Source organism: Sminthopsis crassicaudata, chromosome 2 (genome assembly GCF_048593235.1).
Source record: "Sminthopsis crassicaudata isolate SCR6 chromosome 2, ASM4859323v1, whole genome shotgun sequence".
NCBI lineage: Eukaryota > Metazoa > Chordata > Mammalia > Dasyuromorphia > Dasyuridae > Sminthopsis > Sminthopsis crassicaudata.
In genome coordinates this window covers 163,209,753-163,228,353 of record NC_133618.1, presented here as the reverse complement: position 1 = coordinate 163,228,353, position 18,601 = coordinate 163,209,753, and the positions used below count along the sequence as shown (strand labels likewise).

The 18,601-nt window shown below is 33.6% G+C and overlaps 1 protein-coding gene across 13 annotated transcripts in view; it reads right to left on the bottom strand.

The window, feature by feature from the left end:
- KIF16B (kinesin family member 16B) overlaps nucleotides 1-18,601 on the bottom strand; it is a 341,720-nt gene that overhangs the window by 97,311 nt on the left and 225,808 nt on the right. For 3 of the 13 annotated variants that reach the window (XM_074287823.1, XM_074287826.1, XM_074287824.1), the window contains 3 exons: nucleotides 16,372-16,530; nucleotides 15,316-15,418; nucleotides 13,794-13,844 (listed from right to left, as the gene is read on the bottom strand). In XM_074287823.1, coding sequence (XP_074143924.1) covers nucleotides 13,794-13,844; nucleotides 15,316-15,418; nucleotides 16,372-16,530 — 313 coding nt within the window. Of the gene's footprint in view, nucleotides 1-10,077; nucleotides 12,444-13,793; nucleotides 13,845-15,315; nucleotides 15,419-16,371; nucleotides 16,531-18,601 lie in introns of those variants that run through there. The other 10 variants (XM_074287814.1, XM_074287815.1, XM_074287817.1 and 7 more) reach the window with 6 other exon arrangements.

Below are 18,601 nucleotides of genomic sequence, written 5' to 3'. Positions count from 1 at the left end.
GCCCTGTTGTTTGTTAGAAACTTAAAACTGGGTGTCCCAGAAACACATAAAGCTCAAAATGTCCAAATCTCATTGAAGACAATTTTACTCTTCTAGTTTCCCAAGTTCGTAACCTGGACTCTTCACCACACAATAACAATCAGCTGCCAATCTTGCTGTTTCTACTTCAGTATCTCTCTCATCTAATCCCTTTTCACTTCTCATCTAGCATTATTCAAGTCCAGTCCATTATGACCTCACAGTTAGACTACAACAGTAACCTCTTACTAGGCCACTTTTTCCTCACTCTAGGTCATATTCTACATAAATACCAAAGTCATTTCCATTAAGGATTTGATTATGTTATTCACATACTCAATAAATGTTCACTTGGTCCTTATAGTTTATAGAGTTTAAAAAAAAAAAAAAGGCTCCTCTCTTTAGTTTTTAAAGGTCTTCCCACTAGCTCCAACTACCTTTCCATTTTCATCATACCTTAGGTTTCTTCCCACACTACATAATATAGTTAAACTGGCCTTGCTATCTTCATGATATTGGTCATCCTCCCTGCTTGAAATACATCCCCTCTGCATTTTTACTTTATAGAATCTTTGACTTTCTTCAATACCCAGCTAAATACCACTTTCTGTAGGGAGTCGTCTTCTGATATTTTTATTTTTTACTTTTTGCAATTCTTGATGATACTAATAATTGATTAGTTAAGTGATACTAATAAGTGATTGATGACTAATAACAGCTAGCATTTATATTGTACATGAGCCTGTATTGAATGATTTAGTAACAGAATCTCATTTGACCCTCACAGCAATTCTGGATGACAAATGTCATTATTTTCCATTAAAGAAAATCGAGACAAACAGAGGTTAATTGACTTGTCCAAAATCAAACAGTTATTTAAGAATCTGAGGCCACATTTGAACTCAGGTCTTCCTGAGATCCAGTACTCTATCCACTAAGCCACTTAGCTACTAATTGTATTTGTTTATATTTATTTTATACAAACACACACACACACACACACACACACACACACACACACACACACACACACACACACACTGTGTACGTATTTATACTTGTTTTCCCTGACAGAGAGTAAGTTACTTGAGAGTAAGAGTTACTTTATATCTTATAATTATATTCCTAGTGTCTGGTACATTTGTTATTACAATTGTTCAGTTATACCTAACTCTTCGTTTATTTAGCATTTTCTTGCCAAAGATATTAAAGTAATTTGTCCTTCTCTGGTTCATTTTATACAGATGAGGAAACTAAGGGAAATAAAGTTAAGTAACTTGCCCAAAGCTACATGGCTCATGTCTCAGACCAGATTTGAATTCAGAGTGAAGTGTAGGCCTGGCACTCTATCCACTGTACAACCTAGATGTCCTCATACAGAGTAGGTACTTAATAAATGTTTGTTGATTGATTGAAGTAATAAATAACATTATCGAGGTCAAGAGGACAAAAATTTAAGTCTCACTTATTTGTAAAGTATTTGGTAACAACTGAACATATTCATGCAGACATATTCATGATCTGAATTGAAGCAGTGGACAAAAATAAAGGAATTCCAAATATTTGAGAAATAAGGTTGTAATACATTTTAAAATGCAAGTACTTCTTATATGATAGCTTCATATAAAGTAATGTAAGATAAAAGTGGTTTTAGTAGGAGTTAATTTCATAAGAAATGTAAAATTTTATGAAATAAAATAGAAAATATCTGAGGAAAATAGGAAATAAGGTTATGTATTAGGAAGAGATAGGACATAAACTTATAATTATTTTATGGGAACATCTACCTGCAACATCTTGTATTTTGTGGCAAACAATTATATCTGTGCCATAAATCATTCCCATTATTCATAAGAATTTTTATGTTGCTTTAAAATCTCTTATGATTGCATAGGTCACAGTTATCTCTGGAGTGGCAAAAGGGACCATGGCAGACTTGGGATTTTGATCATCACAGTATATAAAATAAAATGAAAGACCACAACACAAAGTACCTATTAAATGCACAGAGTTAGCCTGCAAAGAGTTCTGCAGAACAAAGCAATATGACTACATATAGTGGAATGATTTCATTTAGAATGAAAAGACAAAAGTGATATCACTAAAACTACTTAGATTTATGTTATATATGTTTCACACCTCCATTTTTATAAATAACAAGTATCCAGATGTATTTTTTAGACTTTAAATTACATGTAGTATGCTTATGTCGATGAAATGCAGTAGCTCAACAAAGTGGCTGTTTCTCTCACTGTTGACAAGAGCCTTCAGAGTGGCTTCCTGACAAAGAAACACAAAAAGGAAGTACTACATTCTAAATATTCAGCATGGAGTCTTACTTCTCTTTCTCCTGCAAGCACTCTCCTTCAAAAGGGGCAAGGAAAGAAAATGTTCCTAAGTATCATTAATGTCCTTAGATCACTAATGAGAATTGTGGAGGGCAGAGAATGTCACAGCTCTAAAGGGAGTAATAAGCATTTTCCCCCTAAAACCTTTAATTATGTAGCAGATGTTTGAATTAACTGTAAACTCTTACCATGACAAGGTCAGGCCGAAGGGCTTTTACCTCTCCTATGTGTTATATAACATAGGTTTGGCTTTTGTAAATGTTAGGCAAATCCTGGATTTGGGGGTTTTAGGTAGTTTTTTTTTTTTTTAAACAAAATTAACGATTACTTTTTCCAGCAAAAGGTATGTTTCTCTGTCTCTTTTCTTTCTAACCACCACTATCAGAAATAAGGACTTGTCAGATTTGGTTAAAAAGAAAGTCCTCTGTGATTAATGAATGAATTAAAATGCCCTTTTTAGCACTTGCTAGATGACAAACAGTACTGGATATAAACATAAAAGTGAGCCAGTCCCTCTCTCAAGGAACTTATGTGCTAATGGGGGAGACAACACAGAGAGCCAAGGCTTCATTGAGGAAGTCACAGAGATAGTGAGTGAAGCCAAAAGGAGCTAAGGACCTGCCCCTTCCGGAATCATGGCAGGCTGAATTTCATTCTGATGGCCAGATAAGGAAGAAGTATCAAGACAGATGGCAAGAGTAGTTCCCTGGGCTGTCCTTCCCAGATGACATTTCACCTCTTGCCCCTTGGGCCTGGAACGCTCCTCCGTCTCACTTGCCCCTCCTGGAGTTACACACAGCTGCCATCTCCTCCAAGAGGCCTTATGGCAGGCTGCACTTTATTTGAACACTCATTTGGGTACTATCATTTAATGATCTTCTGTTATCTCCTCACAATTTCATATCCGCATGGGATAGATTTTGAATTAGAGGTTAGAAGTTCAATTTCCCCCTGACATTTATAATACTTCTGGAACCAGCTTGGGTAAGTCCCTCATCTGGACCTTCAGTTTCTTCATCATGAGGAAATTGGATTAGAAGTCTCAAAGATCTCCTGGCTCTAACTCTGAGAAATGTTACTTTTCTATCTTCATTAAAATTATAAGCATCTTCTATTTCTTTAGTACATCTCTGACAGAGTGGTGCCAAGTTTCTACAGGTATTTATAAAGAGCATAATGGATTATTTAAGATAGGCTAGGCTCTACTCCAAAACAGAAATGTTCATAGGTCAGTTACAAAAGATTCTCTGGATTCAGAGAATCTCAGAGGACTAGTGCAATGTCCCTCATTTATCAGATTAAGAAAATGAGACTCAATGAGGTAATGTGATTAGATCAGTTTATACATGTAATAACAGAGCTTGGAATAGATCTACAGTGAAATTCGATCTCCTTCTTTTGGAAAATCTCCATTAGACTGGGAAGCAAAGTTTCGAACAGTAAAAAGTTTATGATTTTTAGTATAAATATTACTGGCTATTTCTCAAATACTCTGAATAAAATATTTTGACCATTCTATTATTTAGAACAACAAATTAGGAAAATTAATAAATACAAATATGAAATCTTCATTATACTTGGAAAAATACACTAAGGATTAAAAGGTTTTAAACAAGTATTCACAAAAGCAGAAAGAGCAGACTATTATTCAATTCAAGTTTATTGCTATCTGTACTTATCTTTATGTCAGTGCAAAATGTAGCTTTTTCTGGATGCTTGTGTGTTTGTATATGCCTGTCTCTTTACGCTTTCCAAGCTGACTCTTGGTGACTACATTTCTCTGTGATTCTGCTTTCTCCCTTCTCTTATCTTTCTCTTTTAAATGAACATCACAAAGAATGAAAGTACATTTTTAAAGTGCGATATTTTAAAAATATAATTTTGTGTTCTATAGTCTAAAAACCTGATGGATAAAATATATTCAGTTTTCCTCTTCCAGATATCTCAATACCCCTCCCCCCCAATGAAATCAGTCATTTTTACTTATCTAAGCATTGATTCTTCCCGACCAATGGATTTAGGTATTATAAAATTTATTATTATAAGGGTAGGACTAGGTGTATATTTTATTTTTTGCCTTTATTGATATGAAAATTGAAAGGTTTTATTATTAGTACTAGAATTATGGAGAAATGAGTTACCTATATTCCAGTTTATAAACTTGTGTAAATAAGTACATGGAAGAGGAGGAGAAAAGGGAAAAGAAAAAAATATCTAATGGAAGGAAAAGAAGAGAAAAGAAATTTACATGTTAAATTCTTAAATATAATCAGCCATATTTTGAATACCAATCAAGAAATTTCACTTTTATAATCAAAGGAAAACAGTGAATATGCAAATCATATTGATAAAATATAGTTATTTTGGTAGATCCTAAATGATAGAAGGAAAAATCTAGGTTTCCTATGCATATCTTTTCCAATGTTTGGTTATTTATTAAAGTTCAAAAAAGAGCAAATAAAACAAATTATGCTAAACAATAAAATACACTGGCAGTAATTAGATGTCATTAAGGCTGAAGTCTAAAATATGCTTTTTACTAATAATGATGCTGATCGTTATTAGTAATGCAAAAGCTTTGCACCTATTAAAATATCCATATCAAGAAAGAGATATATGGGTCCTAAGCATGAAGGATCCCATCTTTCAGTTCAATATTTGTATTGAGTAGCATAAAACTAACAATTCTTATGACAAAGATGAGATAGTCAAACTTCAAGTTTTGTTGGTTTTACATTCAAATCCAATGTGATGACTTTTCTAATTCACAGCCTTACCATGATGTTGATCAGTTCTAGTAAATGCATAAACTATAATTCTACAATTCATAGAAGCCTGGGCCTTTTCAAAATGCCAATAATCATGAATTGGCCAATGAAAGAATACTTTGGAAATTATATTTGTTGATGAAAATCACATCATTCAAAATGGAATACAATACACACCTTTGAATTCATTCTTTGTTGCTGAAATAAAGCCTAACTTTGGTAATCAGGAGCAAAAAAAAGAGAAGATAGGTTTCATTCCAATAACTGGAGAGCCCATTATTGGCCATCCTAGAAAAAGGAATAAAAGTTGCCAAGAAATTACGTATGTTACATTTGATTCTACTACTTTATATTTTATAGAAGGAGAAGCAGTTAAATTAGAAAAAGACAAAGTTATAAATAAGATGAAGATTGAGGTCAAAGACAAAGTAAGAAGAAAAAGTCACATGAAGATAAAGCCAGACAATAGCAACATTTATGAAAGAAAGTCATTATATATTATTTTGTAATGCTATGCCAACATCAGGGTAGTATATATAATTCTGCTACAAAGATAACACTTCATCTAAGAGATGACAACAAAGATGGTAAAGATTGTGGAAAAAATAACATAGCAAGGAAATATTGATGGAACTGTGGTATTCAGTCACATAAAAATGATTAAATAAAAGTGTATTAACAAATTATATTATAAAAGATTCCTGTAATCCTGGAGATAGATGAGAAGAATTCTAAAGTCTTGCCTACTTGAAGTTTTATGGTTGAATGACGTCTGATCTAATTAATATTTCATTTTAAATCTGAACAATTAAAATTTTATCAGATTGGGGGGGCCCTTAAAATAACTGCAATTTAAACTTCAGCCATATTGCTCTCCACCAATCTCCACCTCCAATTAGATACAACTGGATTGGATTGAGATGCTTTAAGACCCAACAAGGCTTCTTTGTGTTTTTTTTCCCTACTTTATCTTCCCCAACTATGCTCAAATCAATACTACTAGTCTTGGAAAGGATGTTGCAATCGACCGCTTTGTGACAATCCTCAGTGTCCCCAAGAAATTTCCTCTAATCTATCATTCCTTATATATTGACTTCCTCTTATTAGAACATAAAACCTTTGAAGGAAGAGATCATCTTGCTTTTCCTATCTGTGAGGCTGATGAGTTCAAACTTGTTATATTTTTAGTGTAAAGCAACTCCATTAAAGTCTTACTTTGATTTGTCAACATGGTATGAAGGTCTTGTAATTTCCCATGAACTGTGTCAGAAAAGTCCAAGCTGGAAAGGCTCCAGTTAAAGTCTAGTGATAGGCTATTTGTCTGTTGTTGGCAATCCAAGCCACTAAAGGTCAAAGAAACTCATTGCTAGGTTAGCTGCAAGGAACATTCTTCTCCCACAACAATCCTTGACAACCATCTGCTATGTTGCACAGGGGTCGAAAGCTATTTCAGTGAAGGGTGTAAGCACATTGATGAAATTAAAGGTGCTGAAATATATCTTTAATAAGCACTTGGGATTCTCAATCTAATGTTATCTACTGATATGAAGTATAATTAGGCTTAAAGTATATTTGGCTTGATATATATCTATCTGGGAATTGAGTTACTCAATTAGCAAAATGACCTCATTATCCAATGTCCTCACCCATAAGATTGACTAATTTAACGATTATGGAAAGAGGCATTAGAAAAAAGTTCCAAAAAGATCTGCCAGATAAAACTTCAAATCATTTGAAAACAAGCATGTAAATAAAAATTACTGTAATTACAGCTCCTTCCAGATGAGAATGTTTTCCTCCAAAGGTATGCCTGCACATTTTTCTGTAATGAGAATGGGGAGATATAAAATATTCTGAAATATTTTTTCGACAAAGACTAAATAAATTCACTTTGCCTAGCACAAGTTTCTAAAAGAGGTGGCTGTGAGCAAAATAGTTTTTAATCAAATTTGGATAAAAATCAGTATCTCAAAGAGATAATGTCTAAGAAATATTAACAAATCCCACCATGTAAATACTATTATTTTTGAATTTTTAAAAAATCTGCTTAGGGAAAAATATTTTTCTTGTTTATAATTTGTTATTTATCATATGACCTATCTTTTCTTTCTCTCTCTCTCTCTCACCCCCGCCCCCTTTTTTGCTCCTGATTACCAAAGTTAGGTATTATTTCAGGAACAAAGAATGAATTCAAAAGTGTGTACTCAAAATGACATCAACAAATATAATTTCCTAAGGATTCTTTCACAGGCCAGATACACACACACACACACACACACACACACACACACACACACACACACACACAAATATTTAAATCAAAGAGGTTATTATTATCTCACCATATAATGTGCTTTGCTGAAATTCAAAATCAACCTCTAGACCTGCAAGTCAAGCTACTTCATACTTTATAGCTATCTATTAAAGGATAGCATAGCCAAAGTGCAAACCAATGGATGTATATAAAAGTTGTAGGTTATCTAATCTATATCACAACCCCAGGAAAATGTGATCTGAAGGCTTTGCATGAAGACCCTGGCTTGAGAATGATTTATAAGGTATGTGCTCTTCTAAACTCCAGTTGTCCTGCAGTGATGCTAAATTTTTCCTAAGGTTCTGAATTAGCTCTGAAGGGATAATGATAATTTGATCTCCAGAATGCAAACACAAATTCTGTCACCTGATTTAGAAGTTGGCAAAGTTTTAGAAAAAAGTTCTCACCAGTACTGAGGTATGAGTCCTTCTAAAGCAGAGGTGAGGAAACTTTTTTCTGCCAACGGTCATTTGGATATTTATAACATCATTCCTGGGACGAACAAAATGATTACAAAATTACATCACAAAACTATTATAGAAGACAAGCAGTGGGAGGTTATTGTGCCTAGCTTTCAGCTCATCATTGCCTGGGTAGTGACTAGCAAAGGATTTCATGGACCTTGTATATAGTCCACAGGCTGGACGTTCCTTACCTTTGTTATAGAGTCTAACCTATGATGAGACCTTACCTTTAAGATGGTCTTTAGCTCTCCAGAGACAGAAAGGAGAGCAAGAGTATAGGCAGGGGCTCCACAGACTTTAAGAAGGCAAGTGGCAAGCCTATGGTTACATAAGAGGTAACCAATACCACCAGTGAAAATCACTGATGTTTCCAATAGCTAATAAAGGGACAACCTATCAGTAGCTCATTAGAATTAACTTAGTTTTATAAGATGAAACTTAATTCCCATTCACATAGGAAAGAGTTATTAGGAAGCAGCCCAAAATATAAATTGTCTTTATATTATAGAAGTAATAATGTCACCGAATCTTGAAACTTGAAAGTCACCTTTAAATACCATCCTGGAATATTTGCATCAAAAGAAAGCAATGGTCAGCAAGATTAATACTATGATTAATAGTATGATTTTGTCCCATCTATGTAAAGGCTACAATTTATAACATGCTCAGAAAGAGTTATGAGTTCTTTTTCCATATGGGACTAGTCAATGTATGTTTAAACATTTATAATTCACTGATGAAATTATGTGCTGTTCTCTAGCCATGACATCATCATAATTAGCACCTTCTTTCCTTGTGAAAATCATGATAAATAATTCTTACTTATATCTTTGATCTAGCAATACACTTATTCAAAATATGATTAGAGGAAAAGGAATAGTACCAATATGTTCTAAAATATTTATAAGAGCTTTCTTTGTAGTGGCAAAGAATGGAAATTAGGGGATGCCTGTCAATTGGGGAATGGCTAAACAAGTTGTGGTATATATGATTGTTATAGAATACTACTATAATATAAGAAATGATGAGCCTGATGATCTTAAAAAAATATGGATAAACTTGTACGAAATAATGAAGAGAAAAATGAGCAGAACCTAAAGAATGCTGTATCCAGCAATACTGTTTTAACAACTTTCAACAAATAAGTCATTTTGACAGAATCGAGAAAGAGCTATCAATCTGTCAATCCTTTCCGTGTCCGGGCCGGGTTAGGTTTCCCGTGTCAAAATTTTAACATCCAAAGCATAAAAAAATATGAAGAAAGAAGCTAGATACATTAAATGAAAGCAATGATATATATATATATATATATATATATATATATATATATATATATATATATATATATATAGAGAGAGAGAGAGAGAGAGAGAGAGAGAGAGAGAGAGAGAAAGAGAGAGAGAGAAAGAGAGAGAGAGAGAGAGAAAGAGAGAGAGAGAGAGAGAAAGAGAGAGAGAGAATGATTTTATATGTGTGTGTATATTTATGTCTAATGATATCAATTTTTAGAGTAGGGGGAAGAAAATAACATAAATGTACATGATAACTTTATTATGTTTGAAAGGAATAGCAAGTTTTATATAGTAGATGTGCACCTTCATGTGTAAACATTTTTTTAATTATACTATGTTATGGAAATGCTTGTTTTATTCCACATATTAGAAATAATGTAAATAAAATTTTAATAGCTGGAAGGGAAGGAGGGAGGGAGGGATTGAGGGAGAGAAGGAGGGACGGGAAGAAAGGAGGGGAGGGAGGGAAGAAGGAAGAATGAGTATGAAAAACTATACAAGAGAAGAAAGAAAAGAGAGAAATAAAGAAAATAAAGAAAAAGGGACAAAGAAGATAGATGATATAAGATGGAAGACCTCAGACAATAACAATCCAATGAAGTGTCAATAAACCACCTAAGTAACCTCAGAAGAGTCCTTATCTCTGACTCTATTTTTTTTTTTCCGAATAGTAGACACATTAAATCCCTGTGTCCTTATAGGAAGTTCTGTGCATCCATAGCTTCTACTGTTCAACTGTCCTAGCCACATCTAAATCTCTGAATGGCGATGAATGTCAAAGCATTGAAGCACTTTCTTAACAACATTAAGGCAAATTATTTCAGAACTCAACCAAGAACAGCTATACCATAAATCAATATAAAGTCAAATGTAATACAAAAAAAATCCCTTAATCAAGCATTACTTTAAGAATAATTGAGAAAGTTATGAGGCATTATATCAATTCTTTGTTGACAGTCATTTTATTATCAATATTTAAAACTGTTAAATTTCCAGTTTTAGATATCCATGTTAGTTACATTGAGGGCATTTATTTTCTCTTCACTGATTACTTTTCATGCTTACTATATCAAGGAAAGACTTCAAATACATATATAATAAATGCACTTTCAAGAATCTACTTTCTACAATCTTGTTAAGTATCTAATTAGCCAAAGAACTTCATCTTGTGAATTGAAAGTTAGTTTCCAGACCTCAGATGAATCATTTGAGGTATTTACAATATGTGATGGGGAATTGGACAAATGGTGTCCAGAAAAACCAATTCTTGAATCAGATGTAATTTTATGCTTTTTGAAAAAGACAAGCTCTACTTCTAACAAGTTTTTCTGGTCTGCAACAATACATCTAAACTCACTTAAAGCACGAAACTTTATCAAATCAAATTGTGAGCGTTGAGGAGATATTCTTGGAGAAATAATAAGGGGATAGAAAACACAATCTTCTCTCACTAGTCCAATATATGTATTAAGAAGAACTAATGACTTACAACATGTTTGGCTAGAGTCACTTTTTACTTTGACTGTAGTATATAATAATAATTGAACCTCTGCCAGAGAGGGAATATTTCTGTCCATGTTTCCATGAAGAAAGTAAATAATGTCAACTAGGGTACTTTGGAATTTAGATGTCATTTTCACTCCACTTGTCAAAACCAAATCAGTAACTTCTGTTCTCCAATCAAGTGAAAGCTGGACTAAATCTTCCCTAAGCAAAGGATGATCAAAACACATGTTACCATCTGACACAGACATTAAGGAACTTAGTAGCTCACAGCATATCTGCTGAGTGAAATTTTTGTTGTAACTAAACAAAGTGAGCAAGTGTTCTTCTGTGGAGCCCAGAAGCCGTACACATTGTCCTCCAAAACCAATTTGAATTTCTCTAAGCATAGTAAGAGGAAGAATATGAAAAATGTATAATGAGTCTGGGCAATCATTTGATAGAAGAAAGGCATAGAAGGCTGAACTGCACATTATTAAACAGGCTGGCTGTGGGTCTGGCTCTTTGCAATTAGCAACGGCAAGCCAGTAAATACCTTTTACTTCATCTATTTGGGTCCAAAGCTCAGGGAAGATATAGGTTACACAATCTAATAGGCCTTTTAAAGATAATTCCTGAAGTCTCAGTAGTTTAGCTGGAAACTGCACAAGAGTCTGCTTGAATGCAGAGAGATTTCTGGTATTGTCACATATACGCTGGAAAACAGAGCTTTGAGAAGAACTTTGTAAACCTGTGGTTAATGAGATGGCTGAGGTCATATAATGCATGGGACTCTGTGTTGGCAAAATTTTTTCTAGTTGGTCCTTGTTACTCATGACAACTTGAGCATCATTTAAAGGAGGTGGATCTGACCACTTCAAGTATGACTTCCAGTATGTCTCCAGAGGCAAGTTTCTAAGTACTGGCAAATTTCTAATTAATGTTGTTACTTGGGAGGTAATACCCTTGGGGTCACAGAGGCTACCCATATGTCTTGCTTGGTTGAGCATCTTTGTGCTATTTTGGAGAAGGTGACTCCTGGAATCTTTATAAATGCTAGAAAACTTGCTATAAAAGTATTCCAAACCATAGAGTGTATCTGTCCTAACATCTGTAGGTGGAAGGGGGCTTTGTTTTGTTCTGTGTAACTCCTTTTCAAGGTGCTGTTCACAATAAAGAAGTGGGGAAGGGAACTCCTGGGGATCTGATTTGGATGGACTCTTCTCATTGGAAAAAGAATCAGAAAGAAATAAGCAAAGCATATCGCTCTGTCTGGTCTCATTTTTGTAACTCTCTACAGAGGTGGTGTTGGATCTATGCTGTAGGAAAGTCCAATTGGATTCAATCCGTGAGCTGAGGACTTCTTCACCAGTCAATGCCATGTATTTTGAATAATTGAGATTCTTTATCTTATCTTGCAAACATTTTATACTTCCCTGATTTATTTGAAGAAAATCGAGAGGACGATTTTCATAACAACAATCTTGATCAAAACTACCAGTAGATTCAGGACAAGTTTGCTTATGATTAATTTCACATAAAAACTCTTGCTCTGAACACTGGTTCCTTTTTTGGTAGGCTTTCCCTTTTGACACAAATAAGGAATTTGTAGAATCTAATATGCTCCAAGTCACTGAATGACTTTCTTCTTTCTTTGAGTCTACTTGACTTATTTCTTCATTAATGATAATGGAAGAATTTGTATCACCAACAGGTCGAAGTGGAACCAGATAGTGCGATGGCCAAGATTGTCTTTTCTGTTCAAAATGTCAAAAAGTAGAAATAGGGATGCTGTTTTTATTCTCTACAATTCTTAGAGAATAATAATTTTTACATTTATTTTCATTGATTTCACTTTATGAATTCATGCAGAAATAAAATGATAAATCTAAATCCATTGGCCCTGATTGATATGTGATTCAAGAATGAGTAATCTGAATGAAGAATAGATGGTATGATTGTGGAGCAGAAGATCATTTTCTGGATTTCACATATAATATATTTGACAAGATTATAGTTTATACAATTAGTTCACAGTACCCATATTTCATTGTAAAGTTGGATTATTTTATATAAAGAATAATATTGAGTGACCTGAATTAACTTCATATTCAAACAACATACAAATTAGTTCAAGACTATATATGCAGGAGGTAAAAGGTGTCAAAAGTAGATCTATTCTGAATTAAACTATAAGGGTAAGAGAAATTAATTGGTAATTTTGGAGTATTTTTCTATGTGTGATTTAGTTTCATATTTGGAAATAAGTGTTTTGAGGGCAGCCATACATGTTTTCTGAAGACATGAATGAATAAACAATAATAAATATCTGTTGATTTCTTACTATGTATAATATACTGTGGCTAGGTGTTGTAGTCTAGAGAAATGGAAGATAGATGTTTTTCCCCAAGAATATTAACTCTCTGGAAGAGGATAATGATTAGAAAGAAGATAGGGTAACAATAGGTAATGTAAATTAAGCCAATTCTAATTTGAGGGATTAACTAGAATTTCTATAGCCTTGTAATTTATAGACTTCTTGTGTAGATACAAAAGATCAGAAATGTAAGGGATGATATCTATAGCAAATAGAGAGTACCAAAAAAAAAGATCATGAGCCTTACATCCAAATAAACTTTGGTGTGATATGCCTAAGGTATAAAATAGTTCATTAGAGAGAGATATAATAATTAGTCACTCAAAAGTATTCTTTTAGAATAGAAGTAGTAATACAAAGATTTATGGATTTTGGAATTAGATTTTTTTTTTCAAATGTTGAACAGTTCTTTATTATATTTCCAAATCTCAATTCTGATTCACATCACATAATTTTGAATTTTAAAGAAGGATGAGGAAAGATTTTATTGGAAAGTTGGTTTTTGGTTTTTTAGTCTCAATATGCTATATTGAGAAAAAGTCAAAGCTATATGCAATGTGTAAGATTCTATTTAATTTTAAGTTCATATAATAGCTTGCTTTTTCTATTAGACATAAATCTCATTGTCACTTCTAATTTCTAATTATGTGACTAAGCATTAAGAAAATTTAATCACATGAGCATATCATAATTTAAGACGACCCTATCAATCTAAAAAATCATTACCTACCTCATACTTTAGCTTACGCTGAATGGTGCCATTGTGAAGTTTTTCATTATCCTGGAAATGAAAGAAAAATTAAGTTATCTGCTTTTCAAGGGAGAAAAACTGGTTTGATTAGAAATATTTATGAGCTCTAACAGTGAACTAAAAAACATGCTTGTCTATCAAGAATGAAATGCTCCAAAAGAGTTAGATCTGGAAACAACTTCACCACTCTAGAAGGTTTGTGCTATAAAACTATGTATACACTTTTTGCTCCAGGAATATCACTACTAGATGTAGAGATCATAAACAAGAGGGAAAGAATCTATTCATACAAAAATATTTATAGAGGCTCCTTTTGTAGTGGCTAAGAATTGAAAATTGAGGGAATGCTCATCAACTGGGGAGTGTCTGAATAAACTGTGGTACATGATTGTAATGAAATATTACACACTATAAGGAATGATGAATAGGATGGTTTCTGAAAAACCTGGAAAGACTTACATGAACTGATACAGAGTAAAGTAAACAGAACCATTGTACACAGTCACAGCAATAAGATACAATGAACAACTGCATGAGTTAGCTATTCCTAGCATTATAAAGATCTAAAACAATCCTAAAGGACTCAAAAATTTAAAAATGCTGACTTCAGAGAAAGGATAAATAGCATCTGAATACAGATTGAAGCATACTATTTTTCAACTTTTTTCTTTTTTTTCCTTTTATTTTGTTAGTTTTCTTCTACAAAATAACTAATTTGGGAAAGTTTTACATGACCTATATCAGATTGAAATTATCTTAGGAAAAGAGGGGAGGAAAGGAGGAAGGGATAGATTTGGGAACCCAAAACGTAAAAGAAAATGTTTTAAATTGTTTCTACATGCATTTGGGAAAAAAAATAAAAACAAAAAAGGGAAAATTTCCGAACTAAAAGAAAGGAAAAATTTTAAAAAGAATACAAATCCATTAGAGAATTTTTACTCATAAAATAACTAACTACACCTCTGCATTTCTCACCTTGAAGAGATTTGAGATATTCATTTATCTTATAAAAAGTCCAAGTATGAATACTAAAAACATTATTTCCTGAGGACTGTCCTCACTATGTATTAATAGGTAAATAATATACTTTACTGATAAAACTGGACTGTTACTAACATCCATCAGCACCAAAAGAAAACATAACACTCCTTGTGGTATTGTGTGAAATGCACTGGAAGCCACAGCTATACCCTTGTGGAAGAAGAAGGAAAATAGACACATACATGGTCACCAAAAATTATAATTATGAATTTGAAGAAATAAATATACAAAAGTAAGCTACCTTCACTTCACAAACCTTCCAATCTTAGGATACACAAGGCTTGGTCACTACCTGCTCATCTTGATCTTGTTAAAGTTTAGTGAACTAACATTTGGTTTAGTAGTAACATATTTTTACATTATTATTACTGAGAAAAAAAATAAGAAAGAACCTGCACAGAAAAAAATTTTTTTCTATGAAAGGTCCTTTTGAAACTCAAATTTGTCAAATTTGGCTTACCCTTCGCATTTCTGTAGACTGGGAGAAACAGATATTATCTCCAGTTCTGGGATGGACATTCTGCAGACGCCGCTGTACTTCTTCTTCAATGTAAGCATTAAGCCTGAAAATAAATTAGGGGAAAAACCCAAACTTGGAATGTTTTTAAGGACCATGACATATTAAGATTATTTCATTCTTACACCACCTGCCTTCTTACTTCACAAACTTTTTTTTTTAAAAAGACACAATTCCCAAATCTAACCTCAACTAAAACAGACACAAACTCACCACCTGCAAACAATTCTTTGTCCAAGGAGTCCAAATGTGTGTATATAATAGAAGGTTCTCCTCCCAACTAAAGAGAATATCTTTGACTTCATATGAAATTTAAAATCCCTATTGTACAAAATATATAAATTTAGGGTAAAATACCTAAATTGTTTTTGCTGCTGTTGTTGTTTTTTGTTCTTGAAGAGGACTATGACATCAGGGATGTGATGCCATGATATGTAAGTGAATTAGATTTGAGGGAAGGAGAGAGAGCAGGGCAACGTCACCTGCCTCCCTTTCCCCCACAGAGCCCTCTAGGTCCAGCAGCCTGATATAGATCAGCATGATTGAAGATGGTCCTGGCTACAGTGGGAGACCTTGGCCCTTTTAAACTAAGGTCTCAATAGGTGTCAGTCTGACTGAGGCTGTCCCCATTCAGTGAGAGGATTTCTGACAAAAGCAGAAATGACTGCTACTTACATTCAATCTGAGTCATTTAGGACCCAAATAATGGTCAAATGGGGCTTGGCCTAGAACCTAGATAACATGATGTTCCCTTTACAGAATTCTAGAAAATCAACTAAAAACTTATTAAAAATAATTAGCAGCTTCAGCAATGTTGCAGAATATAAAATAAACCCACAAAAATCATCAGTATTTCTACATATTACCAACAAAGCAAGAGATAGAGAAATTCCTAACAGTCTAACAGAGGCCTCCACAAGGTTTCACTTAATATAAAAGATGAGGAAAAGTTAACTTATGTGAAAAAACAAGATCCAAGATCTGCTTCATATACAGTACCTGTCATCAACCAGTGGAAGCAGAGGAGACTGAGATTTTGCTGCACTGGTTGGGGAGTTAGAATGAAATCGACTCCCCCCCAGGGTTCCCTGGCACCCTTTATGAATACCATCAACTTCACGTAGTTTTTGCTTCAGCTGTTGAATTTCCCACTCTAACCTGTACAGAAGTGAACCACACTGAGTAATCAAAAGCTTCACAAGCATCCCCAAATACAATGTCAAATTAAGTATATATCTTCACATGCTCAGCATTCATAAACTCAATTAACATTACACTAAAATCAAATATGGTCAAGCATACATACAATGCTGTCATTCTAAAACATACCAGTCGCACTTAAATTAGGAGAATCATAAACTAATGCTCTCTCAAATCTAGAATTACATATAATTTATTGCTTATAATTTCAAATTTACTTACCTAAATATATATTATCTATGTCCCCACCCTAGGGGAAAGGACAGAGTAATTTTTGTCTTCTGCTTTCTACTAGCACATAGTAGATACTCAAAACTGATTAATTACATTGAATTAATTGCCCCCCCGTCATCATTTTTAAAAGTCATACTCAATAATGACCACTGTGGTTGACTATCTAGAAACATGATGTATATGATATATATATATAACTACAAGTTGAAGACAACGGAAAAATATAAATGGGGACAAATCTCTATCTTAAAACTCATCCCATGATGCTTTTGAAGGTTCTAAGCTTCTTTGTATCCCCAGACGATATTTCTGCCCATTTCCACCAAAAAAAAAAAAGCAACTGCCAAAAGGGAAGTGCCCATAATATATTCACATTACTTCCTGCCTTACCCAGGAGTGATGAGCATATAAATGGAGAAGGGAATAGGTAGAGAAGAGATCATTTATGATAATACAAAAGAAGGAAAACAGTTATGTTAATGAACTAAACCCTGAAAAAAACTGGTCCTGGCATTGGGGTGAGGATAAAGAATTTAAGGGAAATTGTTATCTCACATTTCAAATACTATGTTAGATGTTTTACTTGTATTATCACAGCACACCACAAAACATAGGAATGAGACAGTTCCAGCAATTGCTGCTTGAACCTTGGGGCAAAATTAATCAGAGGACCGTAAAGTCTTAAATCCACCCATTTGAAAGTTTGAGGAAAAACTGCTAAAACTGATTTTTACTTCCAGAATAAATCTCAAGACCACATATACCAATTTGAGGGTATTTTAGGGCAGTTCAATAGCAATGATAATACCACTATAATTCTAAATAATAACTCTTCAATCAATACAAACTTCAAATACATATATTTTCAGTGAACTCCAAACATTACTTACTGTCAAAACTCTATTGTTACTGACAGATCATAATTAAGTCTCTGCAGTTCTATTAAGGATTCTGCTCCATACATAGGCACTATCTTTCAACTCTTCCACTAATTTAAAGAAACTGTCAAAATTAAGTAATCAGATATGAAAGGATTTATTTTGGCAGTGACTTGCCATTAGATTAATTGATGTAAAGTTAACTTTATGGATTATAGTAACATAAATTTCTTTCTTTTTTTTTTTCCCCCTGAGGCTGAAGTTAAGTGACTTAAGTGAAGTTAAGAGTCACACAGTTAGGAAATGTTAAGTGTCTGAGACCAGATTTGAACTCGGTCCGGTCCTCCTGAATTCAGGGTTGGTGCTCTGTCCACTGCGCCACCTAGCTGCCCCCAACATAAATTTCTGAAAACAAAATATTCTATTTTGCCCTGATTCTATTAAAATATATATCTGGGTCTTCTGAAAACAATTTTCCCAACCAGCTCCCAGAATTAGTAGTTTTGGTGTTTTGCCATTTTCTTTGTAAGTTACTGAAAGCTCTTGTTTCCATCAGGAAAATATTGTAGCAACAGAGTAGTGTGAAATAAGAAATTCTAGTTCATGTTAGGTATAGTTTTGTTCTGACTACTTGGAGCTGTAGGATTTTATGTTATATATGGTATAACAATGCTACAGAGTTGACACCTCATCCTAATGTTTTTCTCCAGTGGAAGCAAATTCCTGAGCCCAGAATCTTTTTCACTAGCATCATCCTCCCATACTGAAGCCACAGGAATTTTACAAGGGCCCAGGAAAATTCTGATACTGCTTTTACAGCTCACAGAACTTTGATCCTCTTATTCTTTTGACTAGGAATTTGTAATTTCATACAGACCAAGCCTGCAATTATATCAATGCATGCTGCTGTCTACCAT